Source organism: Sorex araneus, chromosome 1 (assembly GCF_027595985.1).
Source record: "Sorex araneus isolate mSorAra2 chromosome 1, mSorAra2.pri, whole genome shotgun sequence".
Classification (NCBI taxonomy): domain Eukaryota; kingdom Metazoa; phylum Chordata; class Mammalia; order Eulipotyphla; family Soricidae; genus Sorex; species Sorex araneus.
Genome location: NC_073302.1, coordinates 10183080 through 10204127, shown reverse-complemented (window position 1 = coordinate 10204127; position 21048 = coordinate 10183080). Strand labels below are relative to the sequence as shown.

Below are 21048 nucleotides of genomic sequence, written 5' to 3'. Positions count from 1 at the left end.
AACATTTAAAAATAATATATTTATTATAAACAACAGAATTAGTTAAAAATGGTAAAATTCCTTACTTATAAACACATCCAACGTTGTCACTGAAAGTTTTGAATGGGTAATTAAGAATTTTTTAACAGGAAATCTCATTTATATAACCAATTATTATTTTCTGACAATCTTTACGTACAAAATTTCCTGCATTTACAGTATAAAGAAAAAAAGCGTGTTTTTTTTCTAGGAGAGTTAGTAGACTTGGGGCTCTTTTCTTTATTCCTATTTTAGGTATCTTTACTACTCTCCAAATACCATGTTCTAAACATGCTGAAATAAGGCATCATAGTTTCAAATAATTGTCCGTAAATGTCAGTCCCTGAAAGTCAGTCTGGGGAATAAAACTGGTGAACATTAGCAGAGTAAAGCATAAATATTTCAATGTGTCAGAGATGTATATGAACACAATTAGAACGGAACATAAAAAGTAGATTGTATAGGATGATAGTCTACTTGATTATTTGTATGCACACCAGTAAATATACTAACATTAAGGTTTTTGACTACAGAACTTGACTTTGTTAGCGAGCAAATATAGGGCTTGTTTTATATCTCTGTTTCTCAAGCTGTAGATAAAAGGGTTCAGCATGGGGGTGACTATCATGTACATCATAGAAGCAATTATATCTTTATTTTTTGAGGAAGAGGAGGAGGATAAAAAATAAACTTTAAGAATGGTTCCATAGAACAGAGACACAACAAGGAGATGGGAACCACAGGTAGAAAGGACTTTGAAGAATTTCTTAGCAGAAGGATTCTTCAGGACAGTGGCCCATATGCGGATATAAGTGCTTAAGATACTGAAGAATGGCAGATAAAAAGCAATCCCTCCAACAATGTACATGACCTGCTGGTTGAGTGAAATGTCTGAACAGCTTATCTCCAGGACAGGAATGATTTCACAGAAGAAGTGGGGAATGGTAATATTGTCACAGAAGGAAACTCTGGCCAAAAGGAGGGTGTGCATCAAAGAGTAGAAGAAACTGAGGATCCAGGATGTAGTAACTAGAGCAATGCATCGCTCCTGCCTCATGATGGTGTTGTAGTGGAGTGGCTGACAGATGGCCACATACCTGTCATACGCCATCACTGTAAGAAGGAAGTTTTCAAAACAACCAAAGATTATTAAAAAAAACACCTGAGAAATGCACCCTGCGTAGGGGATAGATTTGTGAATCGTCTTCATGTCCATCAACATCTTGGGGACAGTGACAGATGAGTAAGTCACATCATCGAAAGCCAAGACACTGAGGAAAAAGTACATGGGGGTGTGGAGACGAGAGTCCATCCGGATGAGCAGGATGATGAGCAGATTCCCCAACACTGTGGTCAGGTACATGAGCAGGAAGAGGATGAAGCACAAACCCTGACGTTCTGGTGGAATAGGAAGCCCCTGTAGAAGAAATTCAGATACTCTGGTCTCATTTTCTCTCAACATGATTCTTTTGTCTTCGCTGGAGATAAAAGAAAGACGGAAATAATGTATGGAGAGTGACTAGTGTAACATCGTACTAAAGCCAACTGTATGTGAGAGTATTAAATTTTAACTAATCGTGTGTGGTTACATGAACCATAGTTTGTACCATTCAGTTTCCAGCATTATACTCTAACATCAGTAGTAAGATTTCCTTTTGAAAGAAGAAAGTATTTTTGATAATACAAAAATATACTTTTTATGATTTCATCTTTTCTAGCACAAGTGGATCAACATGAGGAGTATCATGCTAAGTGAAATGAATCAGAATGAGAGGAACAGATATAGAATATCTGGACTCATAGGAAGAATATAAAATAACAGAAATCAGAATAACCCCCAATCGATAATAATAGAGATAAGAGCCAGAAGTTGTGCTCCACAGCTTGTAACCCAGCTACACTTGCTGGGGGAATAGGCAGCGGGATATAGAATGCACTACTAAGTGTATGATGCTTGGAGGCTCATTCGGGATGAGAGATGTGTGCTGAGAGTAGACTATAGACCAAACATGATGGCCACTTAGTACTTGTATTGAAAACCTTAACACTGAATAGGAGAGAGATAGAGTAAAAGGGAATATGTCTGACAGATGCAGGTGGGAAAGAATTGGGAGGGGGTGGCAGGAGGGATACTGGGAATATTGTTGGTGGAGAATGGGCACTGCTGGACGGATGAGTACTGGATTATTGTAGGACTGAAACATAATCAGAAAAGTTTGAAAGTCTTTAACTTTACCTCTTCGTGATTCATTAAAAATTTTGGTTTAATTTCATTTTTCCTCTTATAACATTTATTTTATTTGATTTACAAATTTTAATTGATGTACTGTTATTGATTTCAATACATAAAATGTTTTTTTGGGCAATTCTCAGGGGTTTTGCATTCAGGAGTTACTGACTGCACTTGCTTAACACACAGCAATTCTCCTGGTGATGCTCAGGAGACCTTCTGGGATGACAGGGATTAAACCCAGGCCAGAGTTGAGAAAGGCAAAAGGCCTCCCCATTCTTCTATCACTCATACCCAATATATTAACTCTTAGAACAATATAATTTTTTCAGGATGCTACCCAAAGCATTAAGTTTAGAATAGTTCATAAGGAATGAAAGGTCTCAGTGTCAGAAGAGTGCTCACCTTTGTATTATGTCATGGCAATCTAGTCTTTTCCCATAATTTTATGGAAATTTGGGCATTAGGACACGTATAAAACTTTCCCGCCTTGAACTGCTAAAACTATCTACACAGAAATAGAATGCAGTGAAAATTTCTGGATCAAATTATCTATCAAATAGCACAGCGGGTAAGGCCTTTGCACTGCATGCTGCCGACCCGAGTTCAATTCCCTTTCAGAGAGCCCGGCAATACTATGAGTATCTCGCCAGCATGGCAAAGCCGGGAAAGCTTCCTGTGGCATATTCGATATGCCAAAAACAGTAACAAGTCTCACAATGGAGACGTTACTAGTGCCTGCTCGAACAAATCGATGAATAATGGGATGGCAATTATACAATGATATTTATAAAAGATATCTCTTTATAATAGTCGTCCCTTAACTTTCAAAATCATGTACAATATTGGCCATCAATACAACACCCAACAGAAGAGAGAACAAAAGGGAATGCCCTGCTGAGGAGGCAGGGTGTGGTGGTGGGTTTTGGGGTGGGGTGGTGGGAGGGAAACTGGGAACATTGGTGGAGGAGAATGGGCACTTGTGGGGGGATGTAAACCAAATGCAAACATAAAAGTTCATAAGTTTGTAACTGTACCTCATGGTGATTCACTAATAAAAATTTAAAATAAATAAATAAAATATTGGCCATCAACTTACCCCAATAGCACGCATTATTTTATGGGTATTACATATATCTTAAAAATCTTCACCAAAGTATGAATTCAGCACTACCTTATTTTTTCTAAATATGAAGAACAAAAGATAAATTATCTAAAGTTGCATAGCTGCATCACTCATAAATATGGCAGGTAAAATGACAATTTATCTTCAGTAAGAATCTGTGTCTTACTGATTAGGTGTCACTTTTCCACTCATTATTTAGGATAACCACAATTGTAAGTGATATCACTGTAGATTTTTCAAAAGTATCAGCTTAGATAACTTCAATTCATGCAGTTTATTTCAAATAAATACATGTTGATATTTTGATTTACATGGCATAATATATTGTCCTTCCTATTACAGGTGTGAAAAAGCAATTTCAAATTGGGGTCATGTAGGTTTGTACACTCACGGTTTGGTATTTCTTTGGAAATTTAGCCTGAGGGTGAGAATTATGAAACATACGGCTGTAGATCTAATCTTTTTAAGAAATTGAAGAACAGTGATATACACAGTTATAAAGTTGTTCATGATTTGGTTTCTGTTATATAGCTTTCCGACATAAGTCCATTCACCAGATTGGAGAAAGAGTGTATGATCATCAATGGTTTGAGTTTTCATCCCAACCTACACATTTTTTTGAGCCTTAGGTTCTGCAATAAAGATAATGAAAGATTATGAAGGTAGGTAAAAATTATGTCTTTACCTACTTTCAACACTAATGATATTTCCAAGCTATTATTGTCATGTTGTCCCTTCTCTAACCTACTGCCCTTCAACAGCCCACCCCATCCCCAAAGGATGGCCTTTTCTTGTGGCAAGTATATGGAGGGAATCTTCACTGGATTTGTATTCCTTATATTAGAGAAAGACAACAAATGATCTAGTCAAAAGAACTACGAATTGCTAGGGACTCTGATCCTCACCATTAATGACCTCTAAGGTGGCACTTTCTTATCACTGATTTATAAATTGTGATACAGTATCATTGAGTGGAGGATGAGAAATAAGAGGGCACTAGAAGAAGCCTAGCAAATCACCCAGGAAACTTAATTCATACCTAATTTAAAAGATAATTGGTCCATGATGCAGGAGCAGGGGTTCAAGCTGTAGCAGCAAAGTATGACATGGAGTTCATGTTGGCTTGTACTCTCTAGACTTCTACCTGGACTGCACTTGGTAGTGGAGAAATAAGAATGTCTAAGTAAAAACACTTGGTTTGGAGAAACACAATAAAATTCCCCTTGTGTTTTATTGATTATATACTGAGAACTGATTACATGACAAGTATGGTGCTTACTAATGTTGTACATAGTCCAATTTCGTTCTCAAAATAGCATTGTGATCAAGAATGAGTTCCTCTTTCTTTACCAGTTGGAAACTGAACCTTAGGAAATTCAAACAGGTACAGGCTGATGGTTAGATCCCTCCTGACCGACTGAGCTATTGGTGTCCTAGGAATTAGTGTGTGACACCCTATTAGAGGTGAAAAGCATATAAGAACACATGCACAATGCACTATAATAGCCACTACTGACAGACTCTTAAGGTAGCTGTGGGTGAGGCAAGGAGGCTGCATTTGTTCACAGAGATAACACCAACTAAAATACTACCTGCCAATTAGACATCATCAATTACTCACAAACACATCAACTTTAGTGTGACACATGAAGATAACCCATAAACAAAATGAAATATTGCATATTGCAGCATCCCTCAGATTACATGAGGGATTCCAAACTTCCTCGAGCTTGATTTCAAGCTTCTTCCCCTATTCTGGTCATGGCTCTTTTAAAGAAATTTTATTTAATGGTGAGCACACATTTGTCTGTTAAGATGCTGCAATGTCTTCACTTAATTCTGTAATTTGTGTAAAAAGATCAGAATTTGGAAGTGATTTAAGGTGAGTGAGATTTTTGACAGCTGATGATGAGACCCCAAACCACACTCAGAAATGCTCTGGATTTGCTTAATAGTAGTTAATTTGATGCATGTGTTCTTAATGGAGGGACAATAATTAAATGTCATTAGCACATCTCTGTCTTCTAAGTCTCTCTCTCTCACTTTATCTCTCCTCTATTTTTAATATCTATATTGTAAGTTACATATCAAACATCTAGAGACACAATGTTTGAAAAAAATTTCATGTATCCACATCATTAAAGGAGTTATCCGCACTGAACAGTAAATGCTTGTACAGACCTCCAAGCATATGAAACATTTTGCTCACCTAGAAACCAGCTCAGCCCCACCTCAGCAACTGTTGATAGCTCAGCAAATTCTAATCTTGTATTCGAATAAAATTCTGATAAGCTTCTGTCCTAGAACCCAGGAAAAAGTGAGCAAGAAGAAAGCATCTGTGAACCCACAAACGTCTGGGCTTTCTTTGTTTGTCCTTGACTCCAAAAAATAAGAATAGAACTTTATAAACATAGAGAAGGCTAAGTGAAAGGTCCCAAAGCTCCTAGTTAAGGAGAAAGTAGGATAATTGCCTCATTCCAGTGAGATCTTGGGGAGGGGCTTGTATGTGGACTGGAAACACTGAACCTGTGAAGCCACCTGAGATGACCGAGGTATCAGGGGCATCATGGTAGTTGTTTGCCTTCCCAGCGCTCCATCTGCAGGGGGGAATGACTGAGATATGCTCCAACTTCAATGCAGCCAATGTCTTTCCAGACCTGACTCGATGCCAGACTCTGTTGGCCATTCACCCTTGGTTCTCAATAAGTCAAGTGACTTCTCTCAGTTTTGTCTCTGGAGCTATAAAATTCAAATTATTTTTTCATGCCATTGAATCTTTGATAGCTTTTACTTAGATGATTCATGCTCTAGCACACAGTTGTACAATGCATGTCCACTCTCAATGTCATTAACTTTATTACACCAAGTGATGAATACATTTACAAGCATTGATAGAACAATTTATAAGCATTTATAAGCACAGTATATTTGTTAATTAATTAATTATAACCCCGAATGTACCTAAACTGTCCCAACAAGTCATCACAATAATTTGATGCAGTATTCAGTCTATCAGCCAGAATATTGTTTCTTCTATAACATATTGACATGCATCTGTAGGTATAGGGAACTGGACTCCTTTAAGATTTTTCAGAAAAGAGCTTATATGCACACTATCCTTCACAAGTTTTCCTTTAATATGTCTTGTCCCCCTCAATCTTCCCCTCAAGTTCATATTTCATATATATTATGCCATATGTATTTTGTTGGACTAGAACACTACCAACTGATTCCATCAAACATAAAAAGAACACCTGGCAGCCCACCTACAGGATGGTCGTACTTCTTCCTCAAGATCCTTAATGAGAGGAACCAACTTTCCCTCTGATGTACTGCCCTTGCTGGTGCATATCGACCCCAAGCACGATAGCCGTTCTGTCTTTCGGCCCAGGTGTGTGACATCTCCTCGACCGCTCTTCCGCGACCCAGCATGCCCCTGAGTCCTGAGCACCTCAGCCTTCCCTCCCCTCTGGTCTACTGGCGGAGTGGCCGGGACACCACCCCCAACCCCTTGACCCGTTGTCGGGTTGTGGGAATGAGGCGTGGCCTAGGCTTAGTGGGCGTGGCCTCTTTTCCGGCCGACAGACGCTTATGCAGCCTTAGATATTCTCCTCAACATCAAGGCAAAGACTAACATCCTAGCTATTCGTAAACAGTAGGACAATACAACACAAGACTTCACAGAAGGATTAAAGGAACATCTCAGTGGGAGGCCAGGTTCTAGACAGGGGAAATAAAAAGGCAACCACCATTGACTGAGCCGATCCACAATCCTTTTTCGCAACAAGATGGAACAGAGATACTGTTCTTCAAGGTCCCTCTTCCATACCACCACAAGAACATGAAGAAACAGTGCAAATCCCCACCGAAAGCAGAGAACGATGAAAGGAGTCCAGAAACCTCAATAGGCGTTACCTACAAACTTGAGCTATCTGATAAAGAATTCAGAGTTGAAATCCTCATGATGATCAATGAACTCAACGCAAAGATTGACAACATAAAGGAGGACCTGAAAGAAACAATACAACAGAAGGCCAACAAAATGCGGGAAGAAATTAGAGCAGAAATAAAAAAACCTAGGAAAAGAAATGAAGGATTCGGTAGATGAAATCAAAAACTGTCTGGCTGCCTTCAACAATAGAATGACTGCAGCGGAAGACAGAATCAATATGCTTGAAGATGAGCTGCAAGAAGCCTACAGGCTACAACAAACAATAAGAGACCTCAAAATAGCTCTAGGGCGAATCAGAGTCCTAGGGGATGATTTCAAGAGGAACAACATTAGAATCATTGGAGTACCAGAGGACAGGGAACCAACCCCAACGAAAAAGTCACAGTCAAACAAATCATTATTGAAACGTTCCCAGAGCTGGCCAATGTGAGCGTACTGATTCAAGGCGCACGAAGGGTGCCTTTTAAGAGATACTAACAGAAAATCCCCAAGACATATCATAGTTACAATGATGGACGTAATCGATAGAGACACAATACTGCAAGCAGCAAGGTCGAAGTAGGAAATCACATACAAAGGAGCACCCCTTAGATTCACAGCAGATCTATCAGAGGAATTCCTCCAAGCCCGAAGGCAATGGTGGGTATAGTGAAAAACTCAATGAAATGAACTCTTCGCCAAGAATACTTTATCCGGCTAAACTCTCATTCAAATTCGAAGGAATGATACACTATTTTGGGCATAAACAACAGCTCAGGAACTTCATAGACTCAAAATCAAACCTAAAAGACACACAAAAGGGGCTATAGTAAGACAAGAAGAACCCCTACAAGCACAACAAACCATTATAAAAAGATGGAGCAAAATCCCATAACAATAATCTCCCTTAATGTCAATGGTCTAAATTCACCAATTACGACACACACACTGGCAAAATGGATTCAGAGACTGAACCCAACATTCTGCTGCCTGCAAGAAACACATCTGAATAGCCAGAACAAACACAGACTCAAAGTCAAAAGATGGAAAAACAATCCTGTAAGCAAACAACTCCCTCAAAATAGCTGGGGTGGCTTTACTAGTATCAGACAACATAAACTTCAGGTTGAAAAACATTAGAAGGGATAGTGATGGCCACTTTTTATTAATCTCGCAATATGTACAGCAGGAAGAAATCAATTCCTAAACGTGTACACACCCAATGAGGGACCAGCTAAATACCTACAACAGCTGTTAAGAGACCTTAAGAAGGACATTGTGAGCAACACAATAGTAGTTGGAGACTTCAACACCGCCCTATCACCTCTGGACTGATCAAGAAGATTAAAACTCACCAAGGAAATACTGGGTTTGAAGGAAGAAATAGAAGAGAGAGGGCTAATAGATTTATACAGGGCATATATTCCACAAAAAAAGGAATACACATTCTTTTCCAGTGCACATGGAACATTTTCCAGAATAGACCATGCGCTGGGCCACACAGCATACCTCAACAGAATCAACAAGATAGACATTGTACCAGCTCTCTTTTCAGACCATGAGGCACTGAAGATAAAAGTTAATCATGGACAGACGCAACAAACCAAATCAAACACCTGGAAATTAAATAGCTTGATGTTCAACAATGAGTAGGTCAGGAAGGAAATGAAGGAAGAAATCAAAAGGTACCGGGAAACAAATGAGAATAAAGACACGAGCGACCAGAACCCGTGAGAAGCAGGTAAAGCCATATTAAGGGGAAAATTCATAGCTCTGCAAGCATATCTCAGGAAGGAAGAAAGGGCCCACATAAATAAGTTAACTTCACAGCTCAAGACCTTAGAAAAGTACCAACAAAAGGAGCCCAAACCAGGCAGAAGGAAAGAGATAATAAAACTTAGAGCAGAACTTAACGACATAAAAATCCCAAAAGACAATCCGAAAGATCAATGAAACCAAGAGCTGGTTCTTCGAGAAAATAAATAAGATTGATGAACCACTAGCAAGACTCACAAAGAAAGAGAGAGAGAACCCATATAAGCCGAATCAGAAATAAAAAGGGACACATCACAACATTTCTTTGGTTTCCAAAGAAATTCAAAAGATCATCAGATATTACTTTGAAAATATGTATGTCACATAAAAAGAGAACCTAGAGAAAAGAAATTCAAAGATCATCATTGACTACTTTGAAAATCTGTATGCCAAAAAACAAGAAAACCTAGAAGAAATGGATAAATTCCTAAACTCCTATAATCTCCCAAGGCTAAACCAAGAAGACCTGGAGTACCTGAATAGTCCAAATAACATCAAGGAAATTGAAATGGTAATCAAAAGTCTTCCAAAAAACAAAAGAACAGGTCCAGACGGATTCACTAGCGAGTTTTTCCAAACACTTAAGGAGGACCTATTTCCAGTACTTCTCAAGATTTTCCAGGAAATTGAAGAAACAGAAACCCTCCCAAACAGTTTCTATGAGCTTCATATCTTCCTAGTACCAAAAGCAAACAAAGACACCACAAAAAAAGAAAACTACACGCCAATATCCCTGATGAACAGAGATGAGAAGATTCTTAACAAAATATTAGCAAATATAATTCAACAACTCATAAAAATATCATACACCATGACCAAGTGGGATTCATCCCTGGGATGCACGGATGGTTCAACATCTGGAAATCAATCAACATAATCCATCATATCAAAAAAAGAAAAGATAAAAATCATATAATCATATCAATAAATGTACAGAAAGCATTTGACAAGATTCAGCACCAGTTTATGATGAAAACGCTTGCCAAAATGGGTATAGAAGGGACTTTCCTCAATATAGTCAAAGCCATTTATCAAAAGCCTATGGCAAGCATCATCCTCAATGGGGAAAACCTAAGAGCCTTCCCTCTGAGAAGAGGGACGAGACAAGAATGCTCACTCTCTCCACTTCTGTTCAATATAGTACTGGAAGTACTTGCAATAGTGATTAGGCAAGAAAAAGATATTAAGGGCATTCAGGTAGGAAAGGAAGAAATCAAGCTCTCACTATTCACAGATGATATGATACTATACCTAGAGAACCCTAAAACCTCTACCAAGAAACTCCTAGAAACAATAGACTCCTATAGTAATGTTGCACGCTATAGAATCAATACCCAAAAGTCCATGGCTTTCCTGTATGCAAATAATGAGAGAGAAGGAAGTGACATGAGAAAAGCAATCCCGTTCACAATTGTGCCTCAAAAAATCAAATACCTCGGAATCAGCTTAACAAAGGAGGTAAAGGACTTCTATAATGAAAACTACAAAACGCTAATTCAGGAAATAAAAGAGGACACAAGGAAATGGAAAAACATCCCCTGCTCATGGATTGGAAGAATTAATATTGTCAAAATGGCAATACTCCCAAAGCATTGTACAAATTCAATGCGATCCCTCTAGGGATACCTTTGACATTCTTCAAAGAAATAGAACAAACGCTCCTAAATTTCATTTGGAACAATATGCCCCCACGAATAGCTAAAACAATTCTTGGGAAAAAGAAAATGGGAGGAATCACCCTCCCCAACTTCCAACTCTACTACAAAGCGGTAATAATTAAAATAGCATGGTACTGGAACAAAGGCAGAGCTGCAGACCAATGGAACAGGGTGGAATACTCTGACACCCCCCCCCCCCAATATATGATCATCTAATCTTTGATAAGGGAACAAGAAATGTAAAGTGGAGTAAAGAAATCATTTTTAACAAATTGTGCTGGCAAAACTAGACAGCTACATCCCAAAAAATGGGCTTAGACCTCCACCCATCACCATGTACAAAAGTCAGATCAAAATGGATTAAAGACGTCAACATCAGACCAGAATCCCTAAGGTACATTGAAGACAAGGTCGGCGAAACCCTCCACGACATTGAAGCCAACAGTATCTTCAAAGCTGACACGCCACTGGCCAAGCAAGTGAAAAAAGAGATAAATAAATGGGACTATCTCAAACTAAGAAGCTTCTGCACCTCAAAAGAAACAGTGACCAAATACAAAGACAATCTACAGAATGGGAAAGGATATTTCCTCAGTACTCATCCGATAAAGCATTGATATCAAGGATATACAATGCACTGGTTGAACTCCACAAGAAGAAAACTGCCAACTCAATCAAAAAATGGAGTGATGAAATGAACATAAACTTTCCATAAGAAGATATCCAAATGGCTGAGAGGCACATGAGAAAATGTTCAACATCACTAATAATCAGAGAGATGCAGATCAAAACAACAATGAGATAACATCTCACACCACAGAGACTGGCCCACATCCCCCAAAACAAAAGCAACCGGTGTTGTCGGGGATGTGGGGAGAAAGGTACTCTCCTTCACTGCTTGTGGGAATATCGCCTGGCTCAGCCCTTTTGGAAAACAATATGGACGATTCTCATAAAGTTGGAAATTGAGCTTCCATTTGACCCAGCAATACCACTCCTGGGATTATATCCCAGAGAGTCAATAAGGTATAGTGGAGATGACATCTGCATTTCTATGTTCATTACCGCACTGTTTACAATAGCGACAATATGGATAAAACCAGAGTGCCCAAAAACAGATGACTGGTTATAGAAACTCTGGTATATCTACACAATGGAATACTACGTAGCGGTCAGAAAACATGAAGACATGAAATTTGCATATAAGTGCATCAACATGGAAAGTATCATGCTGAGAGAAATGAGTCAGAAAGAAAGAGACAGACATAGAAAGATTGCATTCATATGTGGAATATAATGTAGCTGAGAGGTACAAGCTTACAATGATGTAATTTCTGGCAGATATTTCTCTGGACTTAGTTACTAAAATACATAAATACAGAAATCCAAAACCGTGTGGCCGTTAGTGTGGCCACACGACCTCATATCTCTTCATTCTCAGCAATGGAAAAAAAATTATCAAATGCTTCCTTTTCAGCAGGTTGACTTTGGGGGGAGAAACTCAAAACGATAATCGTGAGGTTTTTTTTGAAATATTGAATGTAATCAAACTAAAGTGAAAGTAAAGTGAAATTTACCAGTTACACAGGTGGGGTGGGGTGCTGGGGAGGTGGCGGTGAATGGGGGATGTATGCTGTGATTCTTGGTGGTGGAATTTCTGAACTGGTAATTTAATTTAACAGCTCAAGACATTAGAAAAGGACCCAAAAAGGAGCCATAACAATGCAGAAGGAAAGAGATAATTAAACATGGAGCAGAAATCAATGACATGGACACCCAAAAGACATTCCAAAAGATCAATGAACAAAGAGCTGGTTCTTGGAGAAAATAAACAAGATCAATCAACCACTAGAAAAACTCACAAAGAGAGAGAGACCCTAATAAACAGAATCAAAAATTAAAAGGGAGATATCACAACAGAAACTAAAGAAATTCAAAAGATCATCAGAGACTACTTTGAAAATCTGTATACCACAAGACAAGAGAACCTAAAAGAAATGGATAAATTCCTGGATACCTATAATCTCCTAAGGCTAAATCAAGGAGACCTGGAATACCTAAAAGTCCTATTAATATCAAGGAAATTGAAACTCTAATCAAAAGTCTTCCACAAAACAAAAGACCAGGTAGAGATGGATTCACTGGCGAATTCTTCTAAACATTTAAAGAGGACCTATTGCCAATACTTCTCAAGCTATTCCAGGAAATGGAAGAAACTGAAACCCTCCCAAACAGTTTCTATGAGGCTCATCTCTCCCTAATTGCAAAAGCAAACAAAGACACCACAAAAAAAGAAAACTGCAGTCCATTATCCCTGATGAACACAGATGCAAAGATTCACAACAAAATATTACCACATAGAATTCAACAACTCATCAAAAAGATCATACACCACAACCAAGTGGGATTTATCCCGGGGATGCAAGGATGGTTTTACATTCGGAAATCAATCAACATAATCCATCATATCAACAAAAGAAAAGATAAGAACCATATGATTATATTAATAGATGCAGAGAAAGCATTTGACAAGATCCAGCACCTTTTTTTTTTATGAAAACTCTTGCCAAAATGTGTACAGAAGGGACTTTCCTCAATATAGTCAAAGCCATTTACTACAAGCCTTCAGCAAGCATCATCCTCAATTGGGAAAAACTAAGAGCCTTTTCTCTAAGATCAGGGATGAGTCAAGGATGCCCCCTCTCTCCACTTATGTTCAACATAGTACTGGTAGTACTTGCAATAGCGGTTAGGCAAGAAAAGGTATTAAGAGAATTCAAGTAGGAAAGGAAGTAATCAAGCTCTCACTATTTGAAGATGACATGATACTATAAAAGAGAACCCTAAAACCGCTACCAAGAAACTCCTAGAAACAATAGACTCGTATAGTAAACTTGCAGGCTATAAAATCAATACCCAAAAGTCTTTCCTATACGCAAATAATGAGAGAGAAGAAAGTGACATGAAAAAACAACCCGTTCAAAATCGTGCCTTAGAAAATCAAGTACCTTGGAATCAGCTTAACTAAGGAGGTAAAGGACTTGAACAAAGAAAATTACAAAACTTACTTCAAGAAATAATAGAGGACACGACGAAATGGAAAGGTATCCCCTGCTCATGGATTGGGAGAATTAACATTTTCAAAATGGCAATACTCCCCAAAGCATTGTACAAATTCAATGCGATCCCTATAAGGATATCCATGACATTGTTCAAAGAAATGGAGCGAACACTCCTGAAATTCATATGTACAATAAGCCCCCACGGATAGCTTAAACAGTTCTTGGGAAAAAGAAAATGGGAGGAATCAACCTCCCCAACCTCAACCTCTACTACAAAGTGGTAATAATTAAAACAGCATGGTACAGGAACAAAGGCAGAGACACAGACCAATGGAACAGGGTTGAATATCCTGACACATAGACTCAAATATATGATCATCTAATCTTTGATAAGGGAGCAAAAATGTGAATTGGCAGAAGGAAAGCCTCTTCAACAAATGGTGCTGGAAAAACTTGACAGCTATATGCAAAAATGGGCTTAGATCTCTACCTAACATCATGTAAAATAGTGAGGTGAACTGGATTAAAGATCTCAACATCAAACCAGAATCCATAAGGTACATGGAAGACAAAGTTGGCAAAACCCTCCCGACATTGAAGCTAAAGGTATTTTCAAAGATGACATACCACTGGTCAAGCAAGTGAAAACAGAGATGAACAAATGGGACAACCTTAAACTAAGAAGTTTCTGCACTTCAAAAGAAACAGTGAGCCTGCTCCGCAGCCCTGAGCACCCCGGGCTTCCCTCCCCTCCGGACTGCCGGCCGAGTGGCCGGCACGCCACACCCAGCACGTTGACCGTTATCGGGTTGTGGGAAAGGGGTGTGGCCTAACCACCAGGGGGCGTGGCCTAAGAAAGTTGGGCGTGGCCTCATTGCCGGCAGCCAAAGCTCACGCGGCGGCAAGTAGTTTCCTCAACATCCTATCCAAGACTAACATCCTAGCTATTCGCAAGCAGTAGGACAATAAAACACAAGACTTCACATAAGAACTGAAGGAAACATCTCAGTAGACCAGGTTCTACAACCGGCAAGTAAAAAGCCAACCACTATTAACTGAGCCTATCCACAATCCTTTTTCGCAACAAAAGGAAACAGGGACACTCATCATCAAGGGCCTTCTTTCATATCACCACAAACAACATGAAGAAACAGCGAACATCCCCATTGCAACCAGAGGACGATCAAAGGAGTCTGGAAACCTCAATGGGCGCTTCCTACAAACTTGACCTCTCTGAGAAAGAATTCAGACTTGAAATCCTCAACATGTTCAATGAACTCAATGCAAAGATGGACAACTTCAGGGAAGACCTGGCGGAAACAATACAACAGACAGCCGACAAAATACGGGAAGAAATGAGAGCAGAAATAAAAAAACTTTCAAAAAGAAATGAAGGATTCCGTACATGAAATCAAAAACTCTCTGACTGCCCTCAACAATAGGATGACTGCTGCCGAATACAGAATTAGTATGCTTGAAGATGAGCTGCAAGAGGCCTAGAGGCAACATCAAACCATGGCAAGAGACCTCAAAATAGCTCTAGCCAGAATCAGAGTCCTAGGGGATGAATTCAAGAGGAACAACATTAGAATCATTGGACTACCAGAACCACAGGGAACCAACCCCAACGAAAAAGACACAGTCAAACAAATCATTGCGGAAAACTTCCCACAGCTAGACAATGCAGGCATCCAGATTCAAGGCGCCCGAAGAGTGCCAGCTAAAAGAGATCCTAACAGAAAAACCCCAAGACATATCATAGTTACAATGATGGACATCTTCCAGAGAGACACAATACTCCAAGCAGCAAGGTCCAAGAAGGAAATCGCATACAAAGGAGCACCCCTTAGGCTCACAGCAGATCTATCAGAGGAAACCCTCCAAGCTCGAAGGCAATGGTGGGATATAGTGAAAAAACTCAATGAAATCAACGCTTCACCAAGAATACTTTATCCGGCTAAACTCTCATTCAAACTAGAAGGAATCATACACTACTTTGGGGATAAACAACAGCTCAGGAACTTCATAGACTCAAAACCAAACCTAAAAGAAGCACTAAAGGGGCAATTGTAAGACAAGAACAACCTCTACAAGCACAACAAACCCTTGCACAAAGACGGCACAAAATCCCATAACAATAATCTCCCTTAATGTCAATGGTCTGAATTCACCAATTAAGAGACACAGACTGGCAAAATGGATTCAGAGACTCAACCCAACATTCTGTTGCCTGCAAGAAACACATCTGAATAGCCAGAACAAACACAGACTCAAAGTCAAAACCTCTACCAAGAAACTCCTAGAAACAATAGACTCATACAGTAAAGTTGCAGGCTATAGAATCAATACCCAAAAGTCCATGGCTTTCCTATATGCAAATAATGAGAGAGAAGAAAGTGACCTGAGAAAAGCAATCCCATTCACAATTGCGCCTCAAAAAATCAAATACCTCGGAATCAGCTTAACAAAGGAGGTAAAGGACTTGTATAATGAAAACTATAAAACACTACTTCAGGAAATAAAAGAGGACACGAGGAAATGGAAAGACATCCCCTGCTCATGGATTGGAAGAATTAATATTGTCAAAATGGCAATTCTCCCCAAAGCATTGTACAAATTCAATGCGATCCCTATAGGGATACCCTTGACATTCTTCAAAGAAATGGAGCAAGCGCTCCTGAAATTCATATGGAACAATAAGCCCCCACGAATAGCTAAAGTAATCCTTGGGAAAAAGAAAATGGGAGGAATCAACCTCCCCAACTTCCAACTCTACTACAAAGCGGTAGTCATTAAAACAGCATGGTACTGGAACAAAGGCAGAGTGGCAGACCAATGGAACAGGGTTGAATACTCTGACATACACCCCCAAATATATGATCATCTAATCTTTGATAAGGGAGCAAGAAATTTGAAGTGGAGCAAGGAAAGCATGTTTAACAAATTGTGCTGGCAAAACTGGACGGCTACATGCAAAAAAATGGGATAGACCTCCATCTATCACCATGTACAAAAATCAGATCAAACTGGATTAAAGACCTCAACATCAGACCAGAATCCCTAAGGTTCATTGAAGATAAGGTCGGCAAAACCCTCCACGACATTGAAGCCAAAGGTATCTTCAAAGCTGACACGCCACTGGCTAAGCTAGTGAAAACAAAGATAAATAAATGGGACTATCTCAAACTAAGAAGCTTCTGCAACTCAAAAGAAACAGTGACCAAAATACAAAGACAGTCTACAGAATGGGAAAGGATATTTATGCAGTACCCATCCGATAAAGGGTTGATAACAAGGATATACAATGCACTGGTTGAACTCCACAAGAAGAAAACTGCCAACCCGATCAAAAAATGGGCTGATGAAATGAACAGAAACTTTTCCAAAGAAGAAATCCGAATGGCTAAGAGGCACATGAGAAAATGTTCAACATCACTAATCATCAGGGAGATGCATATCAAAACAACAATGAGATATCATCTCACACCACAGAGACTGGCCCACATCCCCAAAAACAAAAGCAACCGGTGTTGGCGTGGATGTGGGGAGAAAGGGACTCTCCTTCACTGCTGGTGGGAATGCCGACTGGTTCAGCCCTTTTGGAAAACAATATGGACGATTCTCAAAAAGTTAGAAATTGAGCTTCCATTTGACCCAGCAATACCACTCCTGGGAATATATTCCGGAGAGGCAAAAAGGTATAGTAGAGATGGCATCTGCATTTCCATGTTCATTGCCGCTCTGTTCACAATAGCCACAATATGGAAAAAACCAGAGTGCCCGAAAACAGATGATTGGCTAAAGAAACTCTGGTATATTTACACAATGGAATACTATGTAGCTGTCAGGAAACATGAAGTCATGAAATTTGCATACAAGTGGATCAACATGGAAAGTATCATGTTGAGTGAAATGAGTCAGAAAGAAAGAGACAGACATAGAAAGATTGCACTCATATGTGGAATATAATGTAACTGAGAAGTACAAGATGGCAACGATGCAACTTCTGGCAGATATCTCTCTTTATCTAATGCTTTCTTTTCAGCAGGTCTGACTTTAGGGGAGAGACTCTCCATACAATAATAGTGAGTTTTGTTGAAATATTGTATGCAATGAAAGTGAAAGTAAAGTGAAGTTTATTAGTTACACAGGCGGGGGGGCTTAGGGGGGGGCTAGGGGCGTGGGGGGGTTTGGGGTGTGAGGGGGCGGGGTGGAGCTATACTGGGATTCTTGGTGGTGGAATATGAGCACTGGTGAAGGGATGGGTATTCGAGCATTGTATAACTGAGATTTAAACCTGAAAACTTTGTAACTTTGTAACTTTCCACAATAAAAAATAAAAAAAAAAAGAAACCCAAATCTGTGAGGCTGCTCGTGCGGTCACTCGACCTCATATCTCTTCATTCTCAGTAGTGGAAAGCAAATTATCAAATGCTTCCTTTTCACCAGGTCCGAATTTAGGGGGGAGAAACTCTAAACAATAATAGCAATAATAGTGAGTTTTGTTGAAATATTGAATGTAATCAAAGTGAAAGTAAAGTGAGGTTTATCAGTTACACAGGAGGGGTGGGGGCTAGGGTTGTGGGGGGGCTAGGGATGTGGGGAGGTGGGTTGAAGCTATACTGTGATTCTTGGTGGTGAAATGTGTGCACTTGTGAAGGGATGGGTGTTCGGGCATTGTATAACTGAGACTTAAGCCTGAAGACTTTGTAACTTTCCACATGGTGACTCAATAAAATAAATTAAAAAATAAAACAAATAAGTTAATAAATTAAAACCATCGGATGAATATATTTTTGGTTAAGCATATTAATTTTTAATTAATTTACTTTTATTTACCTTGATTTATGGACTGGAGTTATAGCAAAGCAGATAGGGCGTTTTAGGTAGGGCTGACCTTGGTTCGATTCCTCCTTCCCTCTCAGAGAGCCCGACTAGCTACGGAGAGTGCCCCGCCCGCATGGCAGAGTCTGGCAAGCTACTAATGGCATATTCAATATGCCAAAAACAGTAACTACAAGTCTCACAATGGAGACGTTACTGGTTCCAGCTCGAGCAAATTGATGAGCATCGGGATGAGTCTGCTATGTCTAAGTGGTGTTATATTACTTTGTATATTTTGAGCCATCATTAAACCCTGAAATAAATCCAAATCATGATTTTTCAGGATGGATACTCATATAAATATGTTGATGAATTTGGTTTTATTGAGGCTATTTTACATTTATATATTTACATGTCACCTCTTGCTCTTTTTTGCTTTTGGGGTCACACCTGGCAGTGCACATGGGTTACTCCTGGCTCATGCAGTCAGAAATTACTCCTGGAAGTGCTCAGGGAACCATATGGGATGCTAAAAATCGAACCCGGGTCGGCCATGTGCAGGGCAAATGCCCTTCTTACTGTGCTATCGCTCCAGCAACAGCACAGTGGGTAGGCATTTGCCTTGCATGTGGCTGATCCGGGTTCAATTTCTTCATCCCTCTTGGAGAGCCCAGCAAGCTACCAAGAGTATCCCCCTCAAACAGCAGAGACTGACAAGCTACCCGTGGCATATTCCATATGCCAAAAATTGTAGCAACAAGTCTCACAATGGAGATGTTACTGGTGCCCGCTTGAGCAAATCGATGAACAACGGGATGACAGTGACAGTGACAGATTTTACATTTATACACATTTTTCATTGCTTTTAAATATAGCCTATACCCAGCAAGGCAGCAGGGTGCCAGGGAATTCTCTGAGTGTTTGTTAGCCCAAATATTTGGATCTGATGGCTCACTGCTCTGACTCAAGGCTATGTTACTCAAAAAACTGTGATGCCAGGAAGTGATTTCATGATCTCTCACATAATGGGCATATGCTTTGTCAATTTATTATTATTATTATTTTGATTGGGTCACCATGTGGAGAGTTGCGGAGCATTCGGGCTTGGGTCTCAGTTGCATGGTGCTCGGGCGCCTATCCCTTCACCAGTGCACATATTCCACCACCAAGAACCCCAGTATACCTCACCTCCCGCCCCAACACCCCTGCCTGTGTAGATTATAATTTTCACTTTGTCACTTTAAGCGAGATTCAATTTCTATAATTGTTTTTATAGATATGTCCATCTATTTTCAATATAAAATAATATTTGTCTCAAAACAAACAAACAAACAAACAAAAAAACAAAAGAAACAGTGACCAAACTACAAAGACATTCTATAGAATGGGAAAGGATATTCACCCAATACCCATCTGATAAGGGGTTGATATCAAGGATATGAATTCAGACACCCTGATCATTCCATTCTAAGCCATGTGTCCCCTTGTGGAGTTCTTCGGGCGACCTTCTCGGACCTATCTTGGCATTAAAATCACCAACAATGTTCTTGTAGAAGGTGTGATCTTCTTTATAGAGCTTCTCCAGTTCTATGTAGAACTTCTCCATTTTTTTTTCATCGTATTTGGAAGGTAGTGCGTAGACGATGAAGATTGAAACTGGGCAGTGAGCCACATCTATTCAAGCGAAATTGTCTAATTCAGTTTGTTAGTTATTCGAATGAATCAATGCACATGGCCAAATTCAAGTGTACAAGGACACAAACACCACCAACGCCTCTGTTGTCCCTTGTTCTAAGGAACAATTCTTCTCCAGTGTCAAAAATGGCGTGATGTGATTGATATGTCCTAGTTTTGGTCAGACCAGTGATGTTGTACTTGATCTTCTGCTCTTGCACCATCAGGTCCTCGATGGATGCTTCTGATGCCAGCTTACGTGCGTTGAAAATACTGACAATCATTTTAGTCTTTCTTTGTGTTGGCAGTCTAGTTCTTCCATGAGATTTTTTCAGGCTCTCCTTGCTCATCTTTCTTAACGATGCCATTTTGGGGTCTCTTTCGGTGTCAGGTGAATGAGGCCGATTGTTGTTTCTATAGATCAAATACTCCATGAGTTGCTTGCGAGGCTCTGCCATGAGAGCGGGATACTCTCAGTAGCTTGTCGGGCTCTCTGAGCGGGACCGAGGCTTTTAGAGTGGCCTCCAATCGCCCTTTGAGGTGTTACCATAGTTCACTCAAAATTTGAACCCTATAAAATATGGTGTGGAAAAAATAGGTATTACTGTATATGGTGTGTCCGGAGAGCAACCAGTAGCGTTGTATACCTGGGTTGAGAAATCAATATGAGGAGCGACTTGGTGCCAGAACTGCGCAGGAGGAAGAGAGCA

The 21048-nt window shown here is 39.7% G+C and overlaps 1 protein-coding gene across 1 annotated transcript; it reads right to left on the bottom strand.

Moving 5' to 3' along the window:
- Positions 1 to 532: 532 nt before the first annotated feature.
- On the bottom strand, positions 533 to 1480 carry LOC101543496 (olfactory receptor 1J4-like). The gene has a single exon (XM_055127296.1). The coding sequence runs from the start codon at positions 1478 to 1480 to the stop codon at positions 533 to 535; it is 948 nt and encodes a 315-aa protein (XP_054983271.1).
- Positions 1481 to 21048: the final 19568 nt, after the last annotated feature.